Raw genomic sequence first — 20728 nt, 5'->3', positions numbered from 1 at the left:
TGTGAACAGAGGTAAGAGTCGGAAGACAGGGTCGAGGCCTGGGTGGCCAGACAGCTGAGGACAGTAGATGGAGGACTGGATAGGAGAAGGAAGAAAGCAAATGTAGTTGCACTCCTTGAAGCCTTTTTGTGCTTAACTTCCACCAACAAAAATCACCAATATCAGAAAGAGCAAATAACCATCAGCCACGGAACTAATGGGGACTGTGATGCCTTCTAGGGTTTTGTGAGAGAGTCAAGAAGCCAGAATAAATCCCATCTATGCCTCTAGTTGTGAAAATATAAACTTAGCTACTCTGCATTTTTGTTTCCACAACATAACTCTATTTGTAATTCCTTCTACACACCATGCTGTTCTTGTCTCTTTGTCTTTACTCAAGACATGCCGTCTTCTAGAAAAGCCTTTTGTCTGACAAAAACTCCGTTCATTCTCTTTCAAAAATTTCAGATGCTTCTCACCACAAGACTGGTGGGTACCCTGTGCCTATCTGTACCATGGTAGCTCCTCACTGCACTGATCTGTTCACCAGGTTAACTCCCTGTGTGGGCAGAGACCATCTGGCTTACCTTCTCATTCCCAGTGTGCAGGTAGTTGTGTTATCCTAAAAGGCCACTGCAGGTCTCCCTAGATGCAACATGTGACCCTCCAAAACTGTGATTCCAGAAATTGGCATCAGGGTAATCTTTTCTCAACTGAAATTCAAGGCTGTTTTTGTTACTGGAGGTGATGTTACCAGTGGCCTTTTTAAACTATATACAGACACACCTCAGAGATCCTGTGGGTTCCATTCTAGGCCACTGCAATAAAGCAAATATCACAATGAGTCAAATGAATTTTTTAGTTTCCCAGTACTTCTAAAAGTTATGTTTACACTGTATTAAATATGCAATAGAATTCTATGTCTTCAAAAACAATGTACATACCTTATTTAAAAACACTTTATTGCTAAAAAAGGCTGACCATCATCTGAGCTTTTAGGGAGTCATAATCTTTTCGCTGGTAGAGGAACTGCCTCAATGTTAATGATTGCTGACTGATCAGGGTGGTGGTTGATGAAGGCCGGGGTGGCTGTAGCAATTTCTTAAGACAACAGTGAAGTTTGCTGCATCAACTGACTCTTCCCCTCCCAAACAATTTCCTCTGTGGCACATGATGCTGTTTGATAACATTTTACTCACAGTAGAACTTCTTTCAAATTTGGGGTCGATGGCTCAGTCAGTTGAGCATCTGACTTCAGCTCAGGTCCTGATCTCGCGGTTTGGGAGTTTGAGCCCCGCGCTGGGCTCTGTGCTGACAGCTCAGAGCCTGGAGCCTGCTTCAGATTCTGTGTCTCCCTCTCTCTGCAACTCCACAGCTCACGTGCACGCTCTCTCTCTCAAAAATAAGTAAGCATTAAAAAAAATTTTTTTTTAATTGGGGTCGATCTTCTGATCCCCTGCCACTGCTTTACCAACCAAGTTTATGTCCTATTTTAAATCCTTTGTTGTTTCAACAGTCTTCTTGGAATCTTTACAGGGGTAGATCCCATCTCAAGAAACCACTTTCTCTGCTTATCCATAAGAAGCAACTCCTCATCCATTAAAGCGTTATATGAGATGGCAGCAATTCAGTCCCATCTTCAGGCTCCACTTGTGATTCTAGTTCTCTTGCTGTTTCTACGCCATCTGCAGTTACTTCCTCCACTCAAGTCTTGAACCCCACAAAGTCACCCAAGAGGGTTGGAATCAGCTTCTACCAAACTCCTACAAATGCTGATATTTTGATCTCTTCCTGTGAATCACAAATGTTCTTAATGACCTCTAGAATAGTGACTCCTTTTCAGAAGGTTAATTTACTTTGCCCAGATCCATCAGAGGAATCACTATCTATGGCAGGTACAGCCCTAAGAAATGTTTATTTTTTGTTTTTTATTTTAGAGAGAGAAAGTGGAAGGGGCAGGGGGAGAGGGAGAATCTTAAGAAGGTTTCACACTCAGCACAGAGCCCAATGCAGGGCTTGATCCCACAACCCTAAGATCATGACCTGAGCCGAAATCAAGAGTTGGATCCTCAACCCGACTGAGCCACCCAGGCGCCCCTAAGAAATGTATTTCTTAGGTAATAAGACGTGAAAGTCAAAATTACTCCTTGATCTATGGGCTGCAGAATGGATGTTGTGTTAAGAGGTATGAAAACATTAGTCTCACTGTCCGTCTCCTTCAGAGCTCTTGGGCGACCAAGTGCATTGTCAGCAGTCATATTTTGCCAGGAATCTTTTTTTCTGAGCAATAGATCTCAACAGTGAGTTTAAAATATTCAGTAAACCATGCTGTTAACAGATGTGCTGCCGTCCAGGCTTCGTTGTCCCATTTACAGAGCACAGGCAGAGTGGATTTAGCAGAATTCTTACAGGCCCTAGGGTTCTTGGAATGGTCAGTGAGCACTGGCTTCAACTTCAAGTCGCCACTTGCCTTATCTCCTAACGAGAGAGTCAGCCTGTCCTTTGAAGCTCTGAAGCCAGGCACTGACTTCCTCTAAGAAAATCCTGGACGGTGTCTTCTTCCAAAATGAGACTGTTTTATCTACGTTGAAAATCTGTTGTTTAGCATGGCTACCACCTTCATGACTGATCTGAGTTAGACCTTCCAGATAACCCCCTGCAGCTTCTACATCAGCACCTGCTGCTTCACTGCACACTTTTATGTCATGGAGAGGATTTTCCCCTTAAACCTCAGGAACCACCTTCTGCTAGCTTCCAACTTTTCTTCTGCAGCTTCCTCATCCTTGTCAGCCTAACTAGAATTGAGTTAGGGCCTTACTGTGGCTTAAGCTTTGGCTGAAGAGAATGTCATGGTTGGTGTGATCTTCTATCCAGACTAGTCAGACTTTCTCCGTATCAGCAATAAGGCTGTTTTGGTTTCCTAGTATTCCCGTGTTCACTGGAAAAGCATCTTAATTTCAAGAACTTTTCCTTTGCATTCACAACTTGGCTATTTGGCAAAAGGCGCCTAGCTTTTGGCTTCTTTTGGCTTTAGACATGTCTTCCTCACTAAGCTTAATCATTTCTAGCTTCTGATTTGCAGTGAGAGGCATGCGACTCTTCCTTTCACTTGAACACATGGAGGCCAGTTATTAACTGACCTCGTTTCAATATTGTTGTGTCTCATGGAATAGGGAGGCCTGAGGTGAAGGAGAGGGATGGGGAAACGGCTAGTCGAGCAGTCAGAACACGCACGTTTATCACTTAAGTGTGCCGCCTTGTCTGTGCATGGGTTGTGGTGCCCCAGTTACAATGTTAGTATCAAAGGTCACTGATCCCAGATCACCATAACAAATACTGTGATAATGAAAATGCCTGAAATATTGTGAGAATTACCAACATGCACCATAGAAACACGAAGTATAAGTAAATGCTATTGGAAAAGCAGAGCCGACTGACTTGGCTCAGTGCAGGGTTGCTGCCATAAACCTTAAGTTTATAAAAAATGCAGTATCTGTGAAATGCAATAAAATGAAGTATGCCCATACGTCTAAGTGCCTGGGACTCAGTCTGTGACTGTGGTACTGCACTTGCATTTCCAGCATCTTTGCCTTGAGGTGTTTGGCTGCTGGAGCCCTCGGTCCACTGGTTCTGTCTTGAGCACAAGGTGCAGGCTGTGACCACATCACCCGGGAATGTCTCATGGCCTGCATTTTCAGAGGCCACTGGGTGCTCCACTCAAATGTCACCTCAGAGAGGGTTTCCCTGACCCCTGGATGAAAAATAAAAACCCATCAGTCACTCCATCCTGTTTCACTGCTTAATTTTCTTCATAGCACTTCTCACTGTCTGAATTCCGATTCTGATCTCCGTATTTCTTATATAACATTTTATTCAAAGAATTATTCTTCTACTGATGGAAAGTAAACTTTTCCCTTGGTGTTTTACCTTTTTTTACTTTTTATTTTTAAAGGAGGATTCTCTGGATCACATTTCAGACGTGGAAGAAGTTTGCAAACTCTATGAAAGAGGAAAGAATAAAAGAAGAAAGGCGAAAGCAACTCCGCAGGAAGGTAGCTGAAATTCTCCCGGACTTCCAGATGCCCGCACCACCGTGACTCCCATGGCAGCAGCAGACGCAGGCCTTCGTGTCCCAGGAGTCCTTGGGGGACGGTGTGCACGTGCAGTGCGGCATGTGGGATGGCCATCCGCACATACGTGCATATGCCTGCTTTGTGTTCTGTCAAATACTTCTTGGACTGGAGGAATTATCTGGGGAATTTTCACTTCCTTCTTTGACCCTTCTTGGATTGCTAATTCATTAAAGCATTTATCACAGCAGGAGCATTCAGAAGAACAGTCTAAAGCTCAACTGTTCAAATGTATCCTATATATTTTTAGCATCATAAACTTTAAAAGGGGACAAGTGTTTGCTTGCCTGAGTCTTTGAAGGAAAACGTGTTCTTATGGTTTAACATTGGTCGTTGACAAATGTACCTTCGATAGAATTGAAAGGTAGCGAGTATTTGGAAAAGGAGTCACAGGTGCTCAGTTATCTAGAAGGTCAGCATCAGCAACAGACATGCTGCAAGGCCCCATCCTTCTGCCCACCCCTGATGGAAGAGCACGTATCAGATGGACTTCCATGCAGCTGTGGCAAAGGGCCGGCAGCGGACCCTCATTTCAGAGAAACTGCGGCATCGGAGATCCCTCCTTTTGGAGCATCCTGACCAGCGTGAAGGGGATTCCAAAAGCCAACAGCTCCATCAGAAGCAGTCTGGAAGTTCGTTAACGTGTGTGTTCATGCTCACAGCTGCGGCTTCTAGGTAATACACCCGGTCTGTCTTCTAGTCTTCAGCTCAGTTTGATCCATGTACGGAGATACTTCTCTCTGATTCAAAGAAGGATTTACCTTTAAGGTGCAGAAGACTATAAACACTGAAAAATGCTCTCCTGTGGACTGTCTGAATTACGTGCTAGAAAAAAACACTTCCTCACAAACAACAGGTTTACTGTAACAAATCTAAGTATAATAGAGAAGGGCACCCAGTAAAACCAGAAGGCCCCTTGCAGCTCCGAGGTCACTACTGTTGTTTGGTAACTGGAAATTTTAAGCTGGTAAAATAAAACCGCGTTTGCTGTTCAAGAAACCGCTGTTGTCTCTCGCTCCCTAGAAGGGACGTGCTGTTGTGCCACCAGCACAGCCACCCCCATCCTTTGTCTCCGGAACACATGTGAGGATTTACTCAGAACTGACAAAACGCCCTCGACCGAACTTTATTTCTTCTACAGAGTCCCCGTCCCCATGCATCCTTTCCTTTCATGTGAGTATCCAGGTGTCAGCTAAAAACTCTTTTTAAGACCAATAGGCACCAAAGAAAGTGGGACTGAAACGAACTCGTGCTTAATCTCTTTCCAACCAAATCACCCTCCACCACCCTTGCGTGTGGTGCAGCCCAGAACCCTGGCGACCATTAGCACCCAGATGCCAAATATCAGCTTTAGGGCAGTGCCAGGCCTGCAGATAAGGAAGGATGAGCCCCTTAAGTCAACATGCCAAGGGCCCAAGTAAATCTCATAAAGCTTAGGTTTTCTCTCTTAAGCGTTCCTTTATTTCTCCTTCACCTCAAGCATCAAATTAGACAGTGAGTCTTTTAGCAACCCATATTGTGACTGGGCCAGTGAGGACTTTTTACCTATTTCGGGAACCTTCTAAAGACACACGGGAAAATCACTTTGTCAGTGACCTCTGCTTCTTGCTGGACTATCCTAAGACATTAGAAATATTACTGCTGACAGAATGTCCAAATAAGCAGGATGCCTGGCCTATAAAACTAGAAAATGTAACCGGCAGGAAAAGGACAGTCCAGGGCTAGGGGTAACTTAGGTCACAGGACAGGGACCCCTCAGTGGCCAAAGCAGCCGCCCAGCTCTGACACAGGCTTCCCTTACAGCAAAACAGTTCAGGAGACACACTAAGAAACACCATTTCCCTTAAAGAAAGCACTTTATTTTCTATTTAAGCAACTCGGTCACAGTACATTATTTTACATAAATGGCAGTAATTTTTTAAATCTCCACTTAAAAGGCCTTGTGTCTGAGTCTGAGGTGATAAGAGGATATGAACACAAGTATAAAAACAGTGCAAAACGTTTAGCCCGTAGCCTCCAGAGTTGGCGTCGGGAATCCCCTCGCATGTTGCTGGGCCAGTTACATTAAACATTGAATAGTAAACATTCCTGGGTGTCCTTTAGTCTAACATCAGACCCAGAAATGTAATCAAGTGAAATGGCTCCACCGCCCCCAACAACTCAAACCATCCAACCCCCCAGACCATAGGCCCGCAGCAGGTTGAGCTCCCAAGTTCTGTGACATGACGTCTTGGCAGTGGTGCCGTGGGAAGAAATACAGGATGTCTGTCGCACTGGGAACCAGAACAGACTAGCTCTGCTTTTAAAGCTTTGCCTTTAAAGTATGAATTCTCTAGGAGTAAAGGTGCCACCAGGAAGGCTGGAGTAGCAGGAAGTCAAAAGCCCAACTCAGAAATGTAGCCAGAAATGGCCACAACCTCTAAGAAAATTGTCTCCATTAACCACTGGGTCTTTGCTGCTAAAACTACAGTGAAGCACTTGGTGCCGACTGAAGTGAGATTAACAGCCCATGAGCAACAAGATTACATTTAGCTGATTTTGAAAGAAGTGTCTATTCACCACAGCAAACGCCGGGGAGAACATAGGGGATTTTATTCAGCACGAAGCACAGCTCTCATTCTCCCCCTGCATCACCTTGGCAGTGTTTGATATAACGTGGCAGAAAACCAGATTCCACACAGGTGCCTCAAGCAAAAGTCTCTACCATCCCATGCTTGAGGAAATTCTCTTTTTTTCAAATTCAGGGTACCAAAATATGGCTCAAATGAAGTCCTATAAACCCACTTACCTCATCTAAAGAGACCCTTAAAGCTCACAAAACATTGTTAAACATCCTGATCAAGACTGTGCTTCTAGATGTCGTATTTTTGCTTATATTAGTTTTGTAATAAAAAGCTAATTTCCTACCCAAAGGAAATTAGTCTATTAAGCAGATGGTCAGTATTCCAGCGAACCTTACTGGCATTGTTTTCTGGCAGTGGAAGATTCTAGTATAGAAAATTTTCTCTTACTAAAAATATTAGAAGTACCAAGGACTATTGCATAAGAGAAAGTTTGTAGCAGCCTTTCTGCTAGGCAGGTGGCACAGTGGAAGATAACAATTACTTCATTCACCAAAGGACAACACTACTTGAATGGCAAAGATTTCCAGCATCATAAGCAGACACAGAGGTGGCTGAGGTGAGGTGAGCAGCAGTGTCCCTAAAACTCACTTAAGGCTTATTAAAGGTCAGTTCATTTCAGGGGGCTCCGCCGTAACCACAAAGTACTCTCTGGGTATCATAAAAAACATTTTAAATACTGAAGGACTTTCTCCTTTCATGCAATCCCGATCCTTAACTACTTTTTCCCTTAAATCCTCCAAATGGACTCATTTCTCTTCCCTAGGAATGATACACAATGGCATGACCACGATTATAGAAGCTCATTTATAAAGCTCCATATCCAATATGTTCATTAACAGGCTGAGGATGGGAAGGGGGGCCTTGCCTCTATGGCCAACAAACTGCTGGTTTATAGGTTTGCAGACCAATTCCCCCACGGCCACTATCACCAAATGTTTCTCTGGAACCATTTGTTCACAGAGGCCTTGTCGTTTAAAAGGGAAAAAAAAAAAAAAATCCCTCAAATAGTTCCAGGTCATAACAAGATGTAAGAATCTAGGAGTGTAGACTAAAGGTGTATGAGGGCCTACAGAAACCCTGCTCACAAAGAGCCCCTTGTTTGCTGCTCCTTTTGGTGCAAATATTTCAGTAGGCTTTTACCCCCACTAAACCACTGAAGTTTTCAAAAGTTTGAGCTTTCTTCTGAAAAACACCAATCATGAAGATCTCGAGGAACTTAAAACAAGCCTCTTAGTTCCCACCAGCCAGAATAATATATAAGGAGCCCTGCAGGTGAGGGAGCCTGAGAGGCCCCATGCGGATAAACTCGAAGGCTGCGTGGTTATGAAGATGGCAGTCGCTCTCAATCCTCCCACATGACCCTGGTCTTTTGGGGACTACTCCTCTTTGTGTCTGGTTTTGATGGTTGTTAAAGATTTAGCAAGAGGCTCATATTACCGACTATGCTAACATTTCTATGAATTCTATCATCAACTGTTTAGACAATCAGTTGCCTACACATCTGGTGTTTAAGAGATGACAAATAGAGGTTTCTGGCCACATGTGCTGTCCCTGACATCATTACTCTCTCGAACTCACACAGAAAAGAATCAGTCCTATCAGATCCAACGTTAACTCCAAACGAATGCTTGACTCTGGGCCAGGGCAAGGGCATCACTGTAGAAACCACAGACTGCTAACATCCCCAGACTTGCTCTTTGGCTCGTCCCAGGGGAATACGGAGCCTCTCATTGGTTAAACAATCCATCTCTGGGGAGAGCAGCGACCAGCCTGATATAAAAATGTGGTGAGTGTCTTAAGGACAGCTTCGTTTCATGGCAGAACTAGGGACGGTGCCAGCTCCAGAGGAAAAGTTGCAGGAAGGAGCAGTATTTCCTCTCGACATTTATAAACCTCTTACTACGGCAGCATGCACAGAAAGACGGGAAAAGCTGGCAATATTTCCCCTATATGAAGCTATAAGCCAAAGCAAATTTAAGGATTCATGAATTTTCTTTGGGATTGCAAAATAAGTACACGTATAAAGCCAAATAATTCAAGATGGTATTTTCCCCATCCAAAATCGCCTTATCCTAATTCCATGGCAGAATAGACCCATTCTCTATAAGTACTTAATCTTCTGTACATTTTCAGTTTAAAGATACAATTAAAGAGACAACTTATTATTTTAGGAAGAGCTAGGGAGGAATCGTAGTCCATTAATTAATGGAAACCACATATACCCTGTTTCTTCTCTCCAAGTGAGATACTTTTGTCTAGGGAACGGTGAATGAGAAGTAATGTGCAAGTAGGAAGATGTCAGTCAATTCCTCAGAGAGGTCATGCCAGAAGAATTGTGAATGCCAGAAGACTGGTTTTTGCAACTGAGTGCTGTAACGACAGTGTCTGAATTACTTACATGAGAAAAAAAAAAATCAAGCCCTTGATAGTAACCAGCCACTCTACCCAGGAAAGAGGGTAAAATGCTCCCCACGGGGTGTCTGTTCTCCTCTTCCAGCCTCATCCTAAGTGCTCTAGCACCTTCCCAGGTGAAGCATGGAAAGAGGGGAAAAAACAGTAATGGCTATTGGAGTTTGGAGTTATGTAGAGTAAATCCAAAGAGAATAAATGTATAAGAAATAAGATGAAAAACAAGGACTCGTCACCTGAATTCAAGACCAGCGTATACTACACGACCAGTAATCGTAACTGTTATCAAGTGTCCCTTCAAGATCAGAAGATCGTGTAAATCCATCTGGTCATCCTCTACCCCGTTTGAGTAGTTAATGTCTAATACTTCAAAGAGAGAAGTTGCCATAACTGTACAATATGGTATTTCAGGATCTTTCTTCCATTCTGAAAAGCTGAAAGTGGATTACTCTGATACTTTTGGCTTCAGTATTCTGATCTATAAACAGTTTTCTCAGTCTTAGAACCTTCCTAATAATACTTCATACCTGTTGAGTGCTTTAGTCATTTTCCAGTGCTTTCCACATACCCCATCCCTCGCACGACCCTCACGACTGTGAGGTAAGCCAGGGCAGGTGCTATTAGTACCCCCACTTTACAGATGAACCTGAGACTCGGGGAGGTGACTCAACTAAGGGTCACATGGCTATCAGGAATTGAAAGAGGGACTGGAAACTACCCTAATCCAAACTCTTTCTCCCCTAGTAATGGATGGGAACCGCTTCTATCAATCTGTGCATTAGCAATCCACATCCTTTTCCACATGGTGACTGAGTTAGTTAACAAGGTGACTGGAAAAGAATGGCTCTACTTTTACTGCTTCGATAAAAAAATCTCTTAGGTTGAAGTCAGGAAACTTCATTTCTTCCCAGTCCAATGTCTAAACCTGAGCATGGCCCTATACAGCCTTTAGGAAACTGGGGATAAAAACGAACATCCTGTGTGAACACTGAAGTGTACAATGGGAGGGAGCAGAGGGAGGGGCCGCCCCTCGCAGAGCCACACAGAAGGCACTTCAGACAATGTCTTCGGCAGGGTGGTGGAAGGGGTGGGCACCCAGGGTGGAGAACTGGTACCAGTTCCGCAGGAAGCCCCGGTTGTACTGGCCTGTGTCCACGATGAGCCCACAGAGGAGCCGGCGCCCCGTCTTCTGTCGAAGGGCCTGCTGGACTTCCCTCTCGGTGACGTTGTAACTGATGTTTATCAGCTGGATGAGGAAGATGTAGGCCATGCCCGCCGTGATGATCACAGAGTACCACACGCAGGTGAAGGACAACGCTGAGCTGGGAGGAGAAAGGGCGGGTCAGGACTACCAATCTCTTCGGTGGGTAAGTGGCACCATTCTAACATTTGACACGCGCAGTACTCGTTACGAAGGACTCTGGTGCCTTCCCCAGTTATCCTGATTGGAAGATACTTTTCCACCCTCAGGACACCAGAACGCTTAACACAGAACTATTCCCATGTCCTATTTTATGCTATAATTATCGGTGCCTCTTTTTCTAGAATGTTGTTATTACAGTAGCAAGGACGTTTTTGTATTTGGTGTCCCCCATGCGACCAACACAGTGCCTCACAGAACAGCATCCCGAATCTATCGAATGAATGAACAATTCCAAAATCGTTCTTAACTGAGCAGATACTGCTACAAACATCCTCCAGGAAGCTGTGGGTGGGAACGCAGGAACAGTGCTAAGGCCCTGCATCCCCATTTTGTCAGTACGATCAGTACAACATTGATGGACACAAACCGCTATAGGTCCTGATGTCTATAAATCCAGCCTCCTCAAGCCAACAGAATCACACTGGACAAGAAAGCTCCTTTCAGCTCATCAGTCAGACTGCGAGGAGAGGCTACTGATTAATGTCTGCCAGTTGACTCTTTTCAAATATTTGCAAATGAAGGGTCAGCTGGAAATGAACCCATCCCAAGGAATCTTCATCTGTTAAGCTGAAAGTGACTCAGAGATGATTAACTCACCAGAGATGAGGAAAAGCAGGCTCAATGGGGTGACGTGAAGCACCTGTATGGAGGGTGAGTACCAACGGCGGACCATGTTCCTCATTCCATGTCAGTGGCCCCCAGAAAGCTCACAAAACTCATGCTTAGCAACACAAAGACGTGCCCTGCTTTGGGACTTTATCACCCACATTTCACAACCTACTAACACTCTCAGTACAGAAAGAAAAGGAATTGGCCCTGAGGAGGAGGACCAATCTATTCTACTAATGCTCACAAACCTCTAGATGGAGAATAGCAACAGGAGATCTGGCCACAAACTAATGTAAACAAATACCTCCACAGAGGCACTATGTAGGGAAAGCGGGGATTGTTCTGAAAACAAAGAGTAAGAAGAAAGAAAAGGAGGGTGCCTGGGTGGCTCAGTCTGTTAAGCATCCGACTTTGGCTCAGGTCATGATCTCACAGTTCGTGGGTTTGAGCCCCGTGTCAGGCTCTGTGCTGACAGCTCAGAGCCTGGAGCCTGCTTCGGATTCTGTGTCTCCCTCTCTCTCTGCCCCTTACCTGCACACACTCTGTCTCTCGAAAATGAAGAAAGAAAGAAAAGAAAAAAGAGAGAAAGAAAGACAGACACAGACAGACAGACAAGGACCATGGGGCAGAGCTGTCCTAGCTCAGACTGGGGACCACAGACCCCACACAGCATCCTCCTCAGAGGAAAAGGTGGAAGAGAGGACGCAAAGAACACAGGCAGGGGGCCCACAGCGCTCTGGGGAGGGGCTGGCTACGGCCAAAGCTGCAAAACCCCGGCTTCCCACAAAGCATGGAGATCTCCACAATATATAAATGTGCCCCAACCTAACAAAGGAAATTGTGACCTAGATACCACAGTAATCATGAGTGGTGATATTTTAAAAAGTAGAACAGGAAAAACCAATGGAGGTTACAAAGTAAAGAAATGTTACAGAAATTGTGAGCACACCACAAAAGGGTCAGAAGCAATAAATCCAGATAGGGCTAAAGAGCATGAGAAAGCCACAACAAAGGGAGGCAAGATTGTCTTGCCTTGACAATCTATGACAAAATAGACCACACACATACCCTGGGACCGCTCCTTTATGGCTTTAGTTTCACTACTGCTACCTTGGCCATGCACGTGGTCATCTATCTGACTCCGGACTTCCCTGCCTGAGCCCAGCCCTCCCTGCAGTGTACTAGTTCCTCAGTCTGTAAGGGCCAACGGTCAGCACCCTAGAGAAACACACCTGTCCACTGCACAATTCGGTTGGCAATTTCAAGGATACCCAGCATCCGATAATCTGTCCCATGTTTTGGTTAAAAACTGACGTGGCAGCAAATCACAGCCCCTTACATTAACGGCAACATCTGTTCCCTCTTCTACGGGCCTTTGTGCTACGGCAGCCACATCTCACCTGTAATCTGCGTAAACTCCAGGACAATAGAAGAGAGCTGTGAAGACACTTCTATCTCTACAAATGGTGTCCAAGGTCAGTGTTATCCCATACACCGAGGTTAGCAAGAAGATCGAAAGGGCAAGTATAAATGCTTGATGATTTGATTCTCCAACACAGCTATTTATCCTCAAAACAGCATAAGGGAAAGAAAAAGCAAACATTTTAAAAAGTTCTCGATACAGATGGTAGCTAGATTCATCATGGTGATCATTTCATAATGGACATAAATGCTGAATCACTACACTGTGCACCTGAAAGTAATATAACGTTGTAGATCAAGTACAGTTCAATGAAAAAGAAGGGGGGCCTTGCCTCTATGGCCAACAAACTGCTGGTTTATAGGTTTGCAGACCAATTCCCCCACGGCCACTATCACCAAATGTTTCTCTGGAACCATTTGTTCACAGAGGCCTTGTTGTTTAAAAGGGAAAAAAAAAAAAATCCCTCAAATAGTTCCAGGTCATAACAAGATGTAAGAATCTAAGAGTGTAGACTAAAGGTGTACAAGGGCCTGCAGAAACCCTGCTCACAAAGAGCCCCTTGTTTGCTGCTCCTTTTGGTGCAAATATTTCAGACTTGAGGTTCACTCCCAGCCCTCCTGGCCTTGCTGCACCCTCCTCCTCCCCTACGTCCCCTTCTATGGGCGAGGGGGCAGGCTACATGACCAGAATCCTCAGCATCCTAGCCATAAAAAGCAGAATTCCCTGACCACAAGTGCCTCGAGAGCTACAGAGCAGCAAACGCACTACTTACAGCATTCAGAATCAACTACACCATTTTAGATTCGCTCAGTGAAACAGCAACACTGTCTTCAAAAGTTGCACTTCATATAGTATGGGTGTCCTAGTTTGGCACCGGCCAGCTGGAAGGTACCAAAAAAGCCCAACTTTCACGGCACCTAGGTGGCTCAGTCACTTGGGTGTCCGACTCCCGATCTCATGGTTTGTGGGATCAAGCCCCACGTCAGGCTCTGTGCTGATGGCACTGAGTCTGCTTGGATTCTCTCTCTCCCTGTCTCTCTGCCCTCTCCCTGCTCTTTGTCTCAAAATAAATAAATAAATAAAACTTAAAAAAAAAAAAAAAGCGCCCACCACTCTACGAATAACAAAACAGGAAGGTACCTGGTACCTGGTAGGGCCTTCCCTCAACAATGCAGACCAGGAGTCATCAGAATGGTAAAGGATGGATGGTGAGGGGACAGGGTCACCTACAAATATGGGAACACTTTCTTGAGCTCTGTGTTCAAAAGGCACAGCACAGGGAAACGTGCCTATACGGATTCTGATCCCTTCTTTTTTTAAAAAACACCATTCGACTGCAGATACTTCTCTTGCAGGAAGGAGAAGGTAACAGAGGGGCAGCTAAGAAGGGAAAAGCAAAGTAGCAACACCACCACCACCCTTCAGGAAATGACTGAGGGGACTACATCTGTGAGACTGGGAAGCTGGTGACTCAGTGGGAATATCATGCCAGCACACAAATATCTGCAAGGTGTAAAGCTGGGAACGAGTGAGATTTTAGGGTGGCGCAAAGGAGGAGCAAACACAGCTAGAGTCTCACGTGAATTTACACTCTGCAAGCCACCAGATTTTCCCAACATACCAGACACAGTGATGATCCATTCTCCTCACACAGATGCCACAGATCCGGCAATGCCACGCCCGCGCTGGTCGCACCAGCTGGCACTTGGCACACCAGTCTTCCTTGACCTTGGTAGGGCTTCCAACCAACACCCTGGAAGAGCCCTTAGGCTCATCCTTCAGCGTGCGGTTGTTGAGACTACCCGATGATTCTGTGCCCGGGAACCCTTTGGTCTTCTCCTGCCCTTTTCTGGTCAGGCATTCAGTCTGGCCGCTGCTTAGAGGTCTGTCATTGCTTGCTGGATTTCTGAGGTAGCCTGGATTCTTCTTGGCTCTGTACAAGGCTAAGAGTATCAGAAATAACCCGCAGGTAAGAAGAGCCAGCTGAGTGGGTCCCACACGCCCTTTGGGGACCACTTCCTGCAGGAACACATAGTACATGTAGCCCAGAGAGAACAGTCCGAGGCTCAGGAAAAACAGAGTCTGTTCTTTCCTTCTGTGAGTGAGGTAGTAGTACCACAGAGCCAGCACAGGAAGGGAGGTCAAAACCACCCCCCCCAGGAGGAAATGCCAGGAAGCCACGCGGAGGAAGACGGGCAGTAGGACGAGCGGGGGAATGATGCTAATGTTAACTTTTTTGGCTCCCCTAAGCCAAGGAATTCGGAGGCGATCAGAAATAGTATCCATGATTCTTTCACAAGTCTCCGGCTGCACGGATTTACATGTAATCCATCTATTCAGAAGAGCACAAAAAGAAGGCACTTCACATGGGGTTTGCTAAACAAAAAAACACTCAACACCACAGGCCAAACAGCAAGATAAATGATAAAAGAGGCCAAAGGCCAAGTATTCTACTTCTATACTACTAAACATGAGCTTTTCGGATCACGTATCATTTTTTAATACGAAAGAGACTAGCTACCGTTTAGAAATGTAACAGTTAAAAACCACTTCTCCAGGAAGCAAATATGTAGGAATACACACATATTCTGTACAAGTACTGATTACGTTTGGGGGCGTATAGAGACTTAAGATCCTCAAAACAATTCACAATCTAGTTGCAAAGACAACATGGGAATTCAGGAAATCTCAGGACAAAGCAGCAAAATCGCCTAATGAACTCTTGTGGGCAAACACTGAGGAGTGCTCAGAGGAAACACTTCCGGGTGGAGTCTCTAGATGGGTCTCTGTGAACAAACGTGGGCTTGGCGCCTGATCTCCACGGCTGGCTGGCACTGGTGTGGGGAGCTGGGGGGGGACAGGAGGCAGGGAGGCCGCCCAATGCAGAGGCACATGTACAGCACAAACCTGTCCTGTGCCAAGGAGTAAACCTGTCCAGCAAGGCCAGGGGGCTGCCTAAGAGTGGAGATCAAACCGGTAAGAGAAAAAGGACTAAGCCTCGTGGACACGCAGTATTTGTACATATTTTTTGCACACTTGGGCTCCTAAGACAACGATCAGCTCAAGGAATAACTCTGACCGTAGACAGACAATTTGGAAACGTAAGGTAACACCTTGAACGTTGAGGGGAGATAACTACATGGGAGTGGTACTGAGCAGCAGGACAGTGGAAAGACCGGGAGCCTATCTCCAGAGACAGGTAAGGAGAGAATGCAGCAACAGCCCAGGTCTCAAGGGCTAGGAGAGAGGAAGAGCTGGAAGGTTAATGGAAGAGCTGTGGTCTCGACTGATGGAAGTTGTGGAAACAGCATCATTTTTCCATTCATTAAAGCAGAGTGCTCCATTTTCTCAGTATGGACTTTAGACTGAGTCCATTTAAAAACACCTGTAAAAAAGACTACAGACACTATCAAGGAAAAATTACAAAAGGACTATGGGGTCTTCAGGGCTCTAAACTACAATGTCCCAAGAACACTTTTCATGTCAAGATGGATGCACCAAGCTCTAAGTCAACAATGTGCCTCTGTGGTGACTTTTTTAACCAGATATAATTATTAAAGGGAAAAGCAACTTCCCAAACGTCCTTATTCTTTTCCCACATTATGCTTTCCATATGGCAACAGTTTTTAGATACATAATTATTTAGAAAATGGATAAAACCTGTTATTACTGTTGGGCACAAAATTTTTCTCACTGATGTTAAAAATCATTTTTTGGATAGTAATTTCCAACACTGGGCATTAATGGTGAAAACAAAATCCAAATACAATAATATCGGTCAAGACTGTGTTGCTGCCCATGCTGAAAACAGCCAGTCGGGGGAGGGAGGGCCTTCTGGCAAGACCAGTTCCAACAGCAGGAAAGTGATCCTTTGCCCTCAAGACCCTTTGTGGCCAGGTGCAGTCCATCCTCGAGTAGTTGGTCGCTAGATGCTGAGACCACTGAGAATGTAAGCACTTTCTGGTACTAATGTGTTCGTTTTAAATGTACGGATTCTGCGGGTCTGTACTTTATTTTTTTATACATTTAACTTGCCACTATCCCTTTATTTGCCTGTTCTCTCCATCATCTTCTCCCTTTAAAAATGAAAAAAATAATTATGTGCTACTAAACTGAGCCGAATAGACAGTTGTGCAGTTGTGCACTACCCAATAATTCATCTTTACAAAACCCTCACACTTGACATAAAAGACGACTATTTCAGACCCTTGGAAACAGCATCGGTAGCAAATTCTAGTGTTGTGGATGGCTAAGCTTAAAGTATGCATGGTAGTTCTCAAAACGGCCAGGGGGTCAGCATCAAGAAACACTCCGCCCTTACCTATCGCACCCTTCATCGAGATCTTGGCAATCGCACAAACAGGCAGCCACGTGGTTCTTTTCCCCATTTCGATCTATGTACTCGCAGCAGCACAGGGGCTCCAATTCAGGTTCTTCCGCTTTGTTTGTCTTCACTGGCTTCATACTGCCCATCTGTGTCACGATTTCCACCTGTCACCATGAGTGGTAAGAAGCCCTCAGAAGGTAAAGGTGGAAAGAACACAACTCATCTTGTAAACACATCCACGCCTCTCTCTGATTATCCGCCAACGCCTGAGAAATCAAAAATGAGAAGAAAGAGGGGGAGGGGGTGTCTCGTTCTCATCATGCTTTTCTCTCTCGGCTTGGCCAGACAGGGAGCTCTAAGGGCTCCCAACCGCGTTCACCGTCCCTTCCCACCAGGGCTGGAGCCGTCTGGGCACCAGCCGTTCCCATGGTGACAGCCGACCACACAGCCCAGGACAGCCAGGGCGCGGGCGGCTGCGCTCACCTGCCGGTGCAGGCTGGGGAGGGCCGAGCGGTCCCCGCCCAAAGACTGGGCGCAGGTGGAAACTCACCCTCGGGGCTGCGGCCGGCGTCTGCAGCCGGCTCCGGGGAGGCCACCAGGCGCCCGCGCAGCGCTCAGAGTCGCCGTCCAGCCCCACCGCTCCGGCTCCGCACAGGGCGCCCCTCTCCCGCCTCCGCCGACCGTGAGGACGTGGGCGGGCCGCGAGCGCCGCCCCGCCCGAAGAATGACCTTGGAAAGGAAGTTACCTGCGCTCCAGGGCCGAGGTGCGGCTGCAGCCAAAGAGGCCGAGGTGGCGGGGAGAACGGCCGGTTCCTCCCGAGGCGCGGACGCGTCTTCCCAGCTCGGAGCCGCTGGGCTCTCGGTGTGACTGCTGGAGTCTCGAGGACCCCGGCTCCGCTCCGCCGCGCCTTCGCCGCCGCCGCCCACCTGTGAGCACAGCCGGCCGCGGCCCGGGCAGTGCGCCCGCCTCCCCGCCGCCCCCCTGCCCGCCGGGCTCGGTGTGGCAAGTCCGCGCGCGCTTCCGGGTGCCCCGCCTCCGGCGCCGGGGATCCCCGCCCGTCCGCACGTGCGCCGCCCGCCGCCCCGCGGGGCCCGCCGGTGAGGCCCCTCCCCCGGCCCGCGGCCCTGGCGCCCGGAGGACGCGGGGATCCGAGGACCCGAGGACGTGCTCCCGGGCGCGGGCGCCAGCGGCGAGGCGCAGGGCTGGCCCGGCACCTCCGCCCCTCCCGGCCCCCGTGCGGCCCCGCCAGTGCCCGCGGGCGGGCGGTACGTGGGCGGGGCAAGCCCAAACCCACGGCCGGGGGAAGTGCCGACGGAAAGACGGGAACCCCGGGAACCCGGAGGGTTCCCAAAGTACTGGGGACTCGTGGGTGGGCCACCCTTCATTCAGACGCTGGCAACAGGCTTAGGGGGAGATCTCCACCGCGAACTGTTCCCGAGGTACCGCCCCCAAATTCTCCAGCCTTCCCTTAAAGGCCCATCGCCGTCCCTGAGCTGTTAATTTATAAAGCTTGTTCATTTTCATGATTTCTGGCAAGCAGATTCTACATTAGACCAGCAGGCCTACTAGTACTTTTGTTCCAACAGTCTGCATATTTGAAATGAAATTGCCCGAAGATGACCGTAGAGTCCTCTTTGGGTTTTATTTTTGCACAAAATTTTAAGAGTGTAGGCCCATATACACTTTTTCACTGTAGCAGCGTTTCTAGTTATTTTTGTTTGGGTTTTTTTTTTTTTTTAAACAGAAAAAGAAAAACTACAACTCAGACATTTTGGGTTTTATTGGTATCAATTTACATTAACAGGCTGAAATGCAATTAATTGAATTCTGCATGCATACATGTTCAATCTATAAAGCAACTTTGTTAATTTCCTTTGAGGTATGTTTATGAAGTACAAGTTTTAAATAACATCACAAGAACATTCAGCTTGCCACTGATCATTTTTGTGAATTTAACAGAGAACAAGTCTTCAAGTTTAATATCCAGTGACTCTTGCTCACAGCCAGACACTTCATAAATCCTTTTTTTCAAAAACCCCAGGTAAGTACACTGGTACCCCAATGTAGGTTTGTTGGGAACCACCCAGAGAAATCCATTTTCCCTGTAATGAAGTTAATACTTTCATTCTCTACAGGCATCTCAAAAATGACTTTAGCTATCTCATGTGGCTTTGGTGACTCTGGGGGAAAAAAGAAACATATAACTAAAGGGAAGTAATTGTCCAAACAGTAAGAATAGATACAAATTACTCGGCACTATCTTTCTCTTGTTCCAAAGACATCATATTGAGACATACATGCCTAAAAAATTGTTGTGAAAGAGCCAAGCTTCTGTCTGGCCTAGAAGTTCAGTCAGTGCACTAGGGATACAGTGCCCCCAAAAGTTTTTATTGAAGAGCTCAAGTTTGTGTCTGGTTATAACTTCCCAACTGAAACAAGCTACACACGTGAATGAGTAAGTGAAGACATATATGACTCCTGAAAAGTAATCCACAGATTATTTTCAACCAGGGGTTCGCTTCCACCATGAAAGAGTGCTAAGCTAAAGCCACACTTAGTTCAAGTATTCCTTTGATCGGCCACTAAGTGCCCAGATTTTAACATAATCCTCTCGTTTTTAAAATCAGCACGTGGTTCTTCATTTTGAGTGTTGGTACCCTACATGTCTCCTTTTCCAGAATTTACTCTTCCACCATTTGATACATGAAGAGGCAAGATAATCTCACCTCTCATAGCTCCTGAAACATCTATCTTCAAAAAGATACAACGGCTGAAGAACCTTTCAGGTAATAATTACCAAGTTGCAGATTCAGAACCTGACTACTGAATTCCCATGCTAAAGAAAAAATGAAGACACTGTAATATTTACAGTACACAAACTTAGAAATGTTATAATACATGCCTGAAACCTGGTCCTTCACAATTCATAATGATACAGAGGTTTATTCTTAAATTTTCTTTAGCATCTTCAGTGTATCTCAACTGGGAAAGCAGCCTGTCGAACACGTACTGATTCTGTACTAACAGATAAAGCATCAAACTTCAAATCTCACTGTAAAAACAAGGCCATACTACTCAGTTCGGAGTGTCTCATTTTCTTTTTGTATTGTAGAAATTCAAGTCCACAACGTATTTCACCTGAAATATCCACTGGAGAATACTTCCACTGGAGAAATCCACTGCTTAGAATTACGTATAAGAAGTGAAAGAATGGATCATTAAGGCCATCAGAGACTAGTCATCACATTAATGTTATTAAAAAGATTGTTCATATTAAAAGTACCAATAATGAGAAAATATGGAAATGTTCCTGTGACAATTAAAATCCTTCATCCTCTGGTTTTCTTTAAGACGTTTTCTTTTAGTTCCAAGTATCTCTACAGTTTCAGGCCTTGAGATCACTAGCTTTTGACAGTCATGCCAGTCTTGTTTTTATTTAGTAGATCAAAAGTTCTCTGAAGCATAACAAGTGAGCTCTTTAACTGCAAACAAAATTAATTTTCAAAATAAGATTAAGTTTCACCTGCTTATTTTTATGCCAAAAGTTTACATTTATATATTTGATATAGTTTTGTTTCTACTGATGCCCAGATAAAAGACTGAATTTATACAACAGCCAGCTGCTTCGGGTGTGTGTCAGTACGCCTGCTCAGGAGCTCTTCCTGTCCACTGTACCCCGCTCTTCTCCCCGCACTGTCCTGTTGCACATTCTGCCTCCCAGTAGGTTGTTTCCTTAAATGGTTTCTCAAGTGGCAGTGGTCTTGCCACTGTCTCCTGAACGACTCAAGTGCCACCTCCAGGCC

At 45.8% G+C, this 20728-nt stretch overlaps 4 protein-coding genes across 15 annotated transcripts in view; 2 read left to right on the top strand and 2 right to left on the bottom strand.

The window, feature by feature from the left end:
* The window catches only part of CCDC191 (coiled-coil domain containing 191), an 89248-nt gene extending 84140 nt beyond the window's left edge, over positions 1-5108 (top strand). For all 4 annotated transcript variants that reach the window (XM_053903355.1, XM_053903356.1, XM_019448413.2 and 1 more), the window contains one exon: positions 3932-5108. In XM_053903355.1, coding sequence (XP_053759330.1) covers positions 3932-4076 — 145 coding nt within the window. In that variant the 3' untranslated portion in view covers positions 4077-5108. The remainder of the gene's footprint in view (positions 1-3931) is intronic.
* Positions 5109-5946: 838 nt separating this feature from the next.
* On the bottom strand, positions 5947-17786 carry ZDHHC23 (zinc finger DHHC-type palmitoyltransferase 23). Of its 4 annotated transcripts, none has more exons than XM_019448419.2 (5): positions 17671-17786; positions 16919-17190; positions 14219-14929; positions 12575-12742; positions 5947-10464 (listed from the first exon to the last, which is right to left on the bottom strand). In XM_019448419.2, exons 2-5 carry the CDS (start codon positions 17068-17070, stop codon positions 10197-10199), a joined length of 1299 nt encoding a protein of 432 aa, XP_019303964.1. In that variant the 5' UTR covers positions 17071-17190; positions 17671-17786; the 3' UTR covers positions 5947-10196. The 4 variants fall into 4 exon arrangements, with proteins under 4 accessions (XP_019303964.1, XP_019303966.1, XP_019303965.1 ...); XM_019448421.2 differs by having other exon boundaries at positions 12575-12733; XM_019448420.2 differs by lacking the exon at positions 17671-17786 and adding an exon at positions 17475-17590.
* LOC109266416 (translation initiation factor IF-2-like) lies at positions 17204-20275 on the top strand. Of its 4 annotated transcripts, none has more exons than XR_008422456.1 (3): positions 17204-17853; positions 18885-18966; positions 19604-20275. XR_008422456.1 is itself a non-coding variant. In XM_053903363.1 (2 exons), the coding sequence occupies exons 1-2, from the start codon at positions 17351-17353 to the stop codon at positions 18913-18915; spliced, it is 534 nt and encodes a 177-aa protein (XP_053759338.1). In that variant the 5' UTR covers positions 17204-17350; the 3' UTR covers positions 18916-20275. The 4 variants fall into 4 exon arrangements, 1 of the variants encoding a protein (XP_053759338.1); XR_008422457.1 differs by having other exon boundaries at positions 18885-19711; positions 20038-20275; XR_008422455.1 differs by having other exon boundaries at positions 18885-19711; positions 19889-20275.
* The window catches only part of GRAMD1C (GRAM domain containing 1C), a 102180-nt gene continuing 100139 nt past the window's right edge, over positions 18688-20728 (bottom strand). For all 3 annotated transcript variants that reach the window (XM_019448418.2, XM_053903361.1, XM_053903360.1), the window contains one exon: positions 18688-20407. In XM_019448418.2, coding sequence (XP_019303963.2) covers positions 20327-20407 — 81 coding nt within the window. In that variant the 3' untranslated portion in view covers positions 18688-20326. The remainder of the gene's footprint in view (positions 20408-20728) is intronic.

This window comes from Panthera pardus, unplaced genomic scaffold (assembly GCF_024362965.1).
Source record: "Panthera pardus isolate Hobbes unplaced genomic scaffold, ASM2436296v1 HiC_scaffold_16, whole genome shotgun sequence".
In the NCBI taxonomy this organism is placed as follows: domain Eukaryota; kingdom Metazoa; phylum Chordata; class Mammalia; order Carnivora; family Felidae; genus Panthera; species Panthera pardus.
The sequence above is the reverse complement of the archived record's forward strand: the minus strand, read 5'-3'. Positions and strand labels throughout refer to the sequence as shown.

Bases quoted from the DNA above. Each gene is read 5' to 3' on its own strand.
- ZDHHC23 (XM_019448419.2), bottom strand. From the start codon at position 17,070: ATGGGCAGTATGAAGCCAGTGAAGACAAACAAAGCGGAAGAACCTGAA. The intron at 12,743-14,218 runs GTATGTTGGGAA...TGCTGTTTTGAG, and splicing joins ATGGATCATCACTGTGTCTG to GATAAATAGCTGTGTTGGAG. The intron at 10,465-12,574 runs GTGAGATGTGGC...TTCTCCTCCCAG, and splicing joins GGAGTTTACGCAGATTACAG to CTCAGCGTTGTCCTTCACCT.
- LOC109266416 (XM_053903363.1), top strand. From the start codon at position 17,351: ATGGTGACAGCCGACCACACAGCCCAGGACAGCCAGGGCGCGGGCGGC. The intron at 17,854-18,884 runs GTGAGCACAGCC...TGAATTTAACAG, and splicing joins TTCGCCGCCGCCGCCCACCT to AGAACAAGTCTTCAAGTTTA.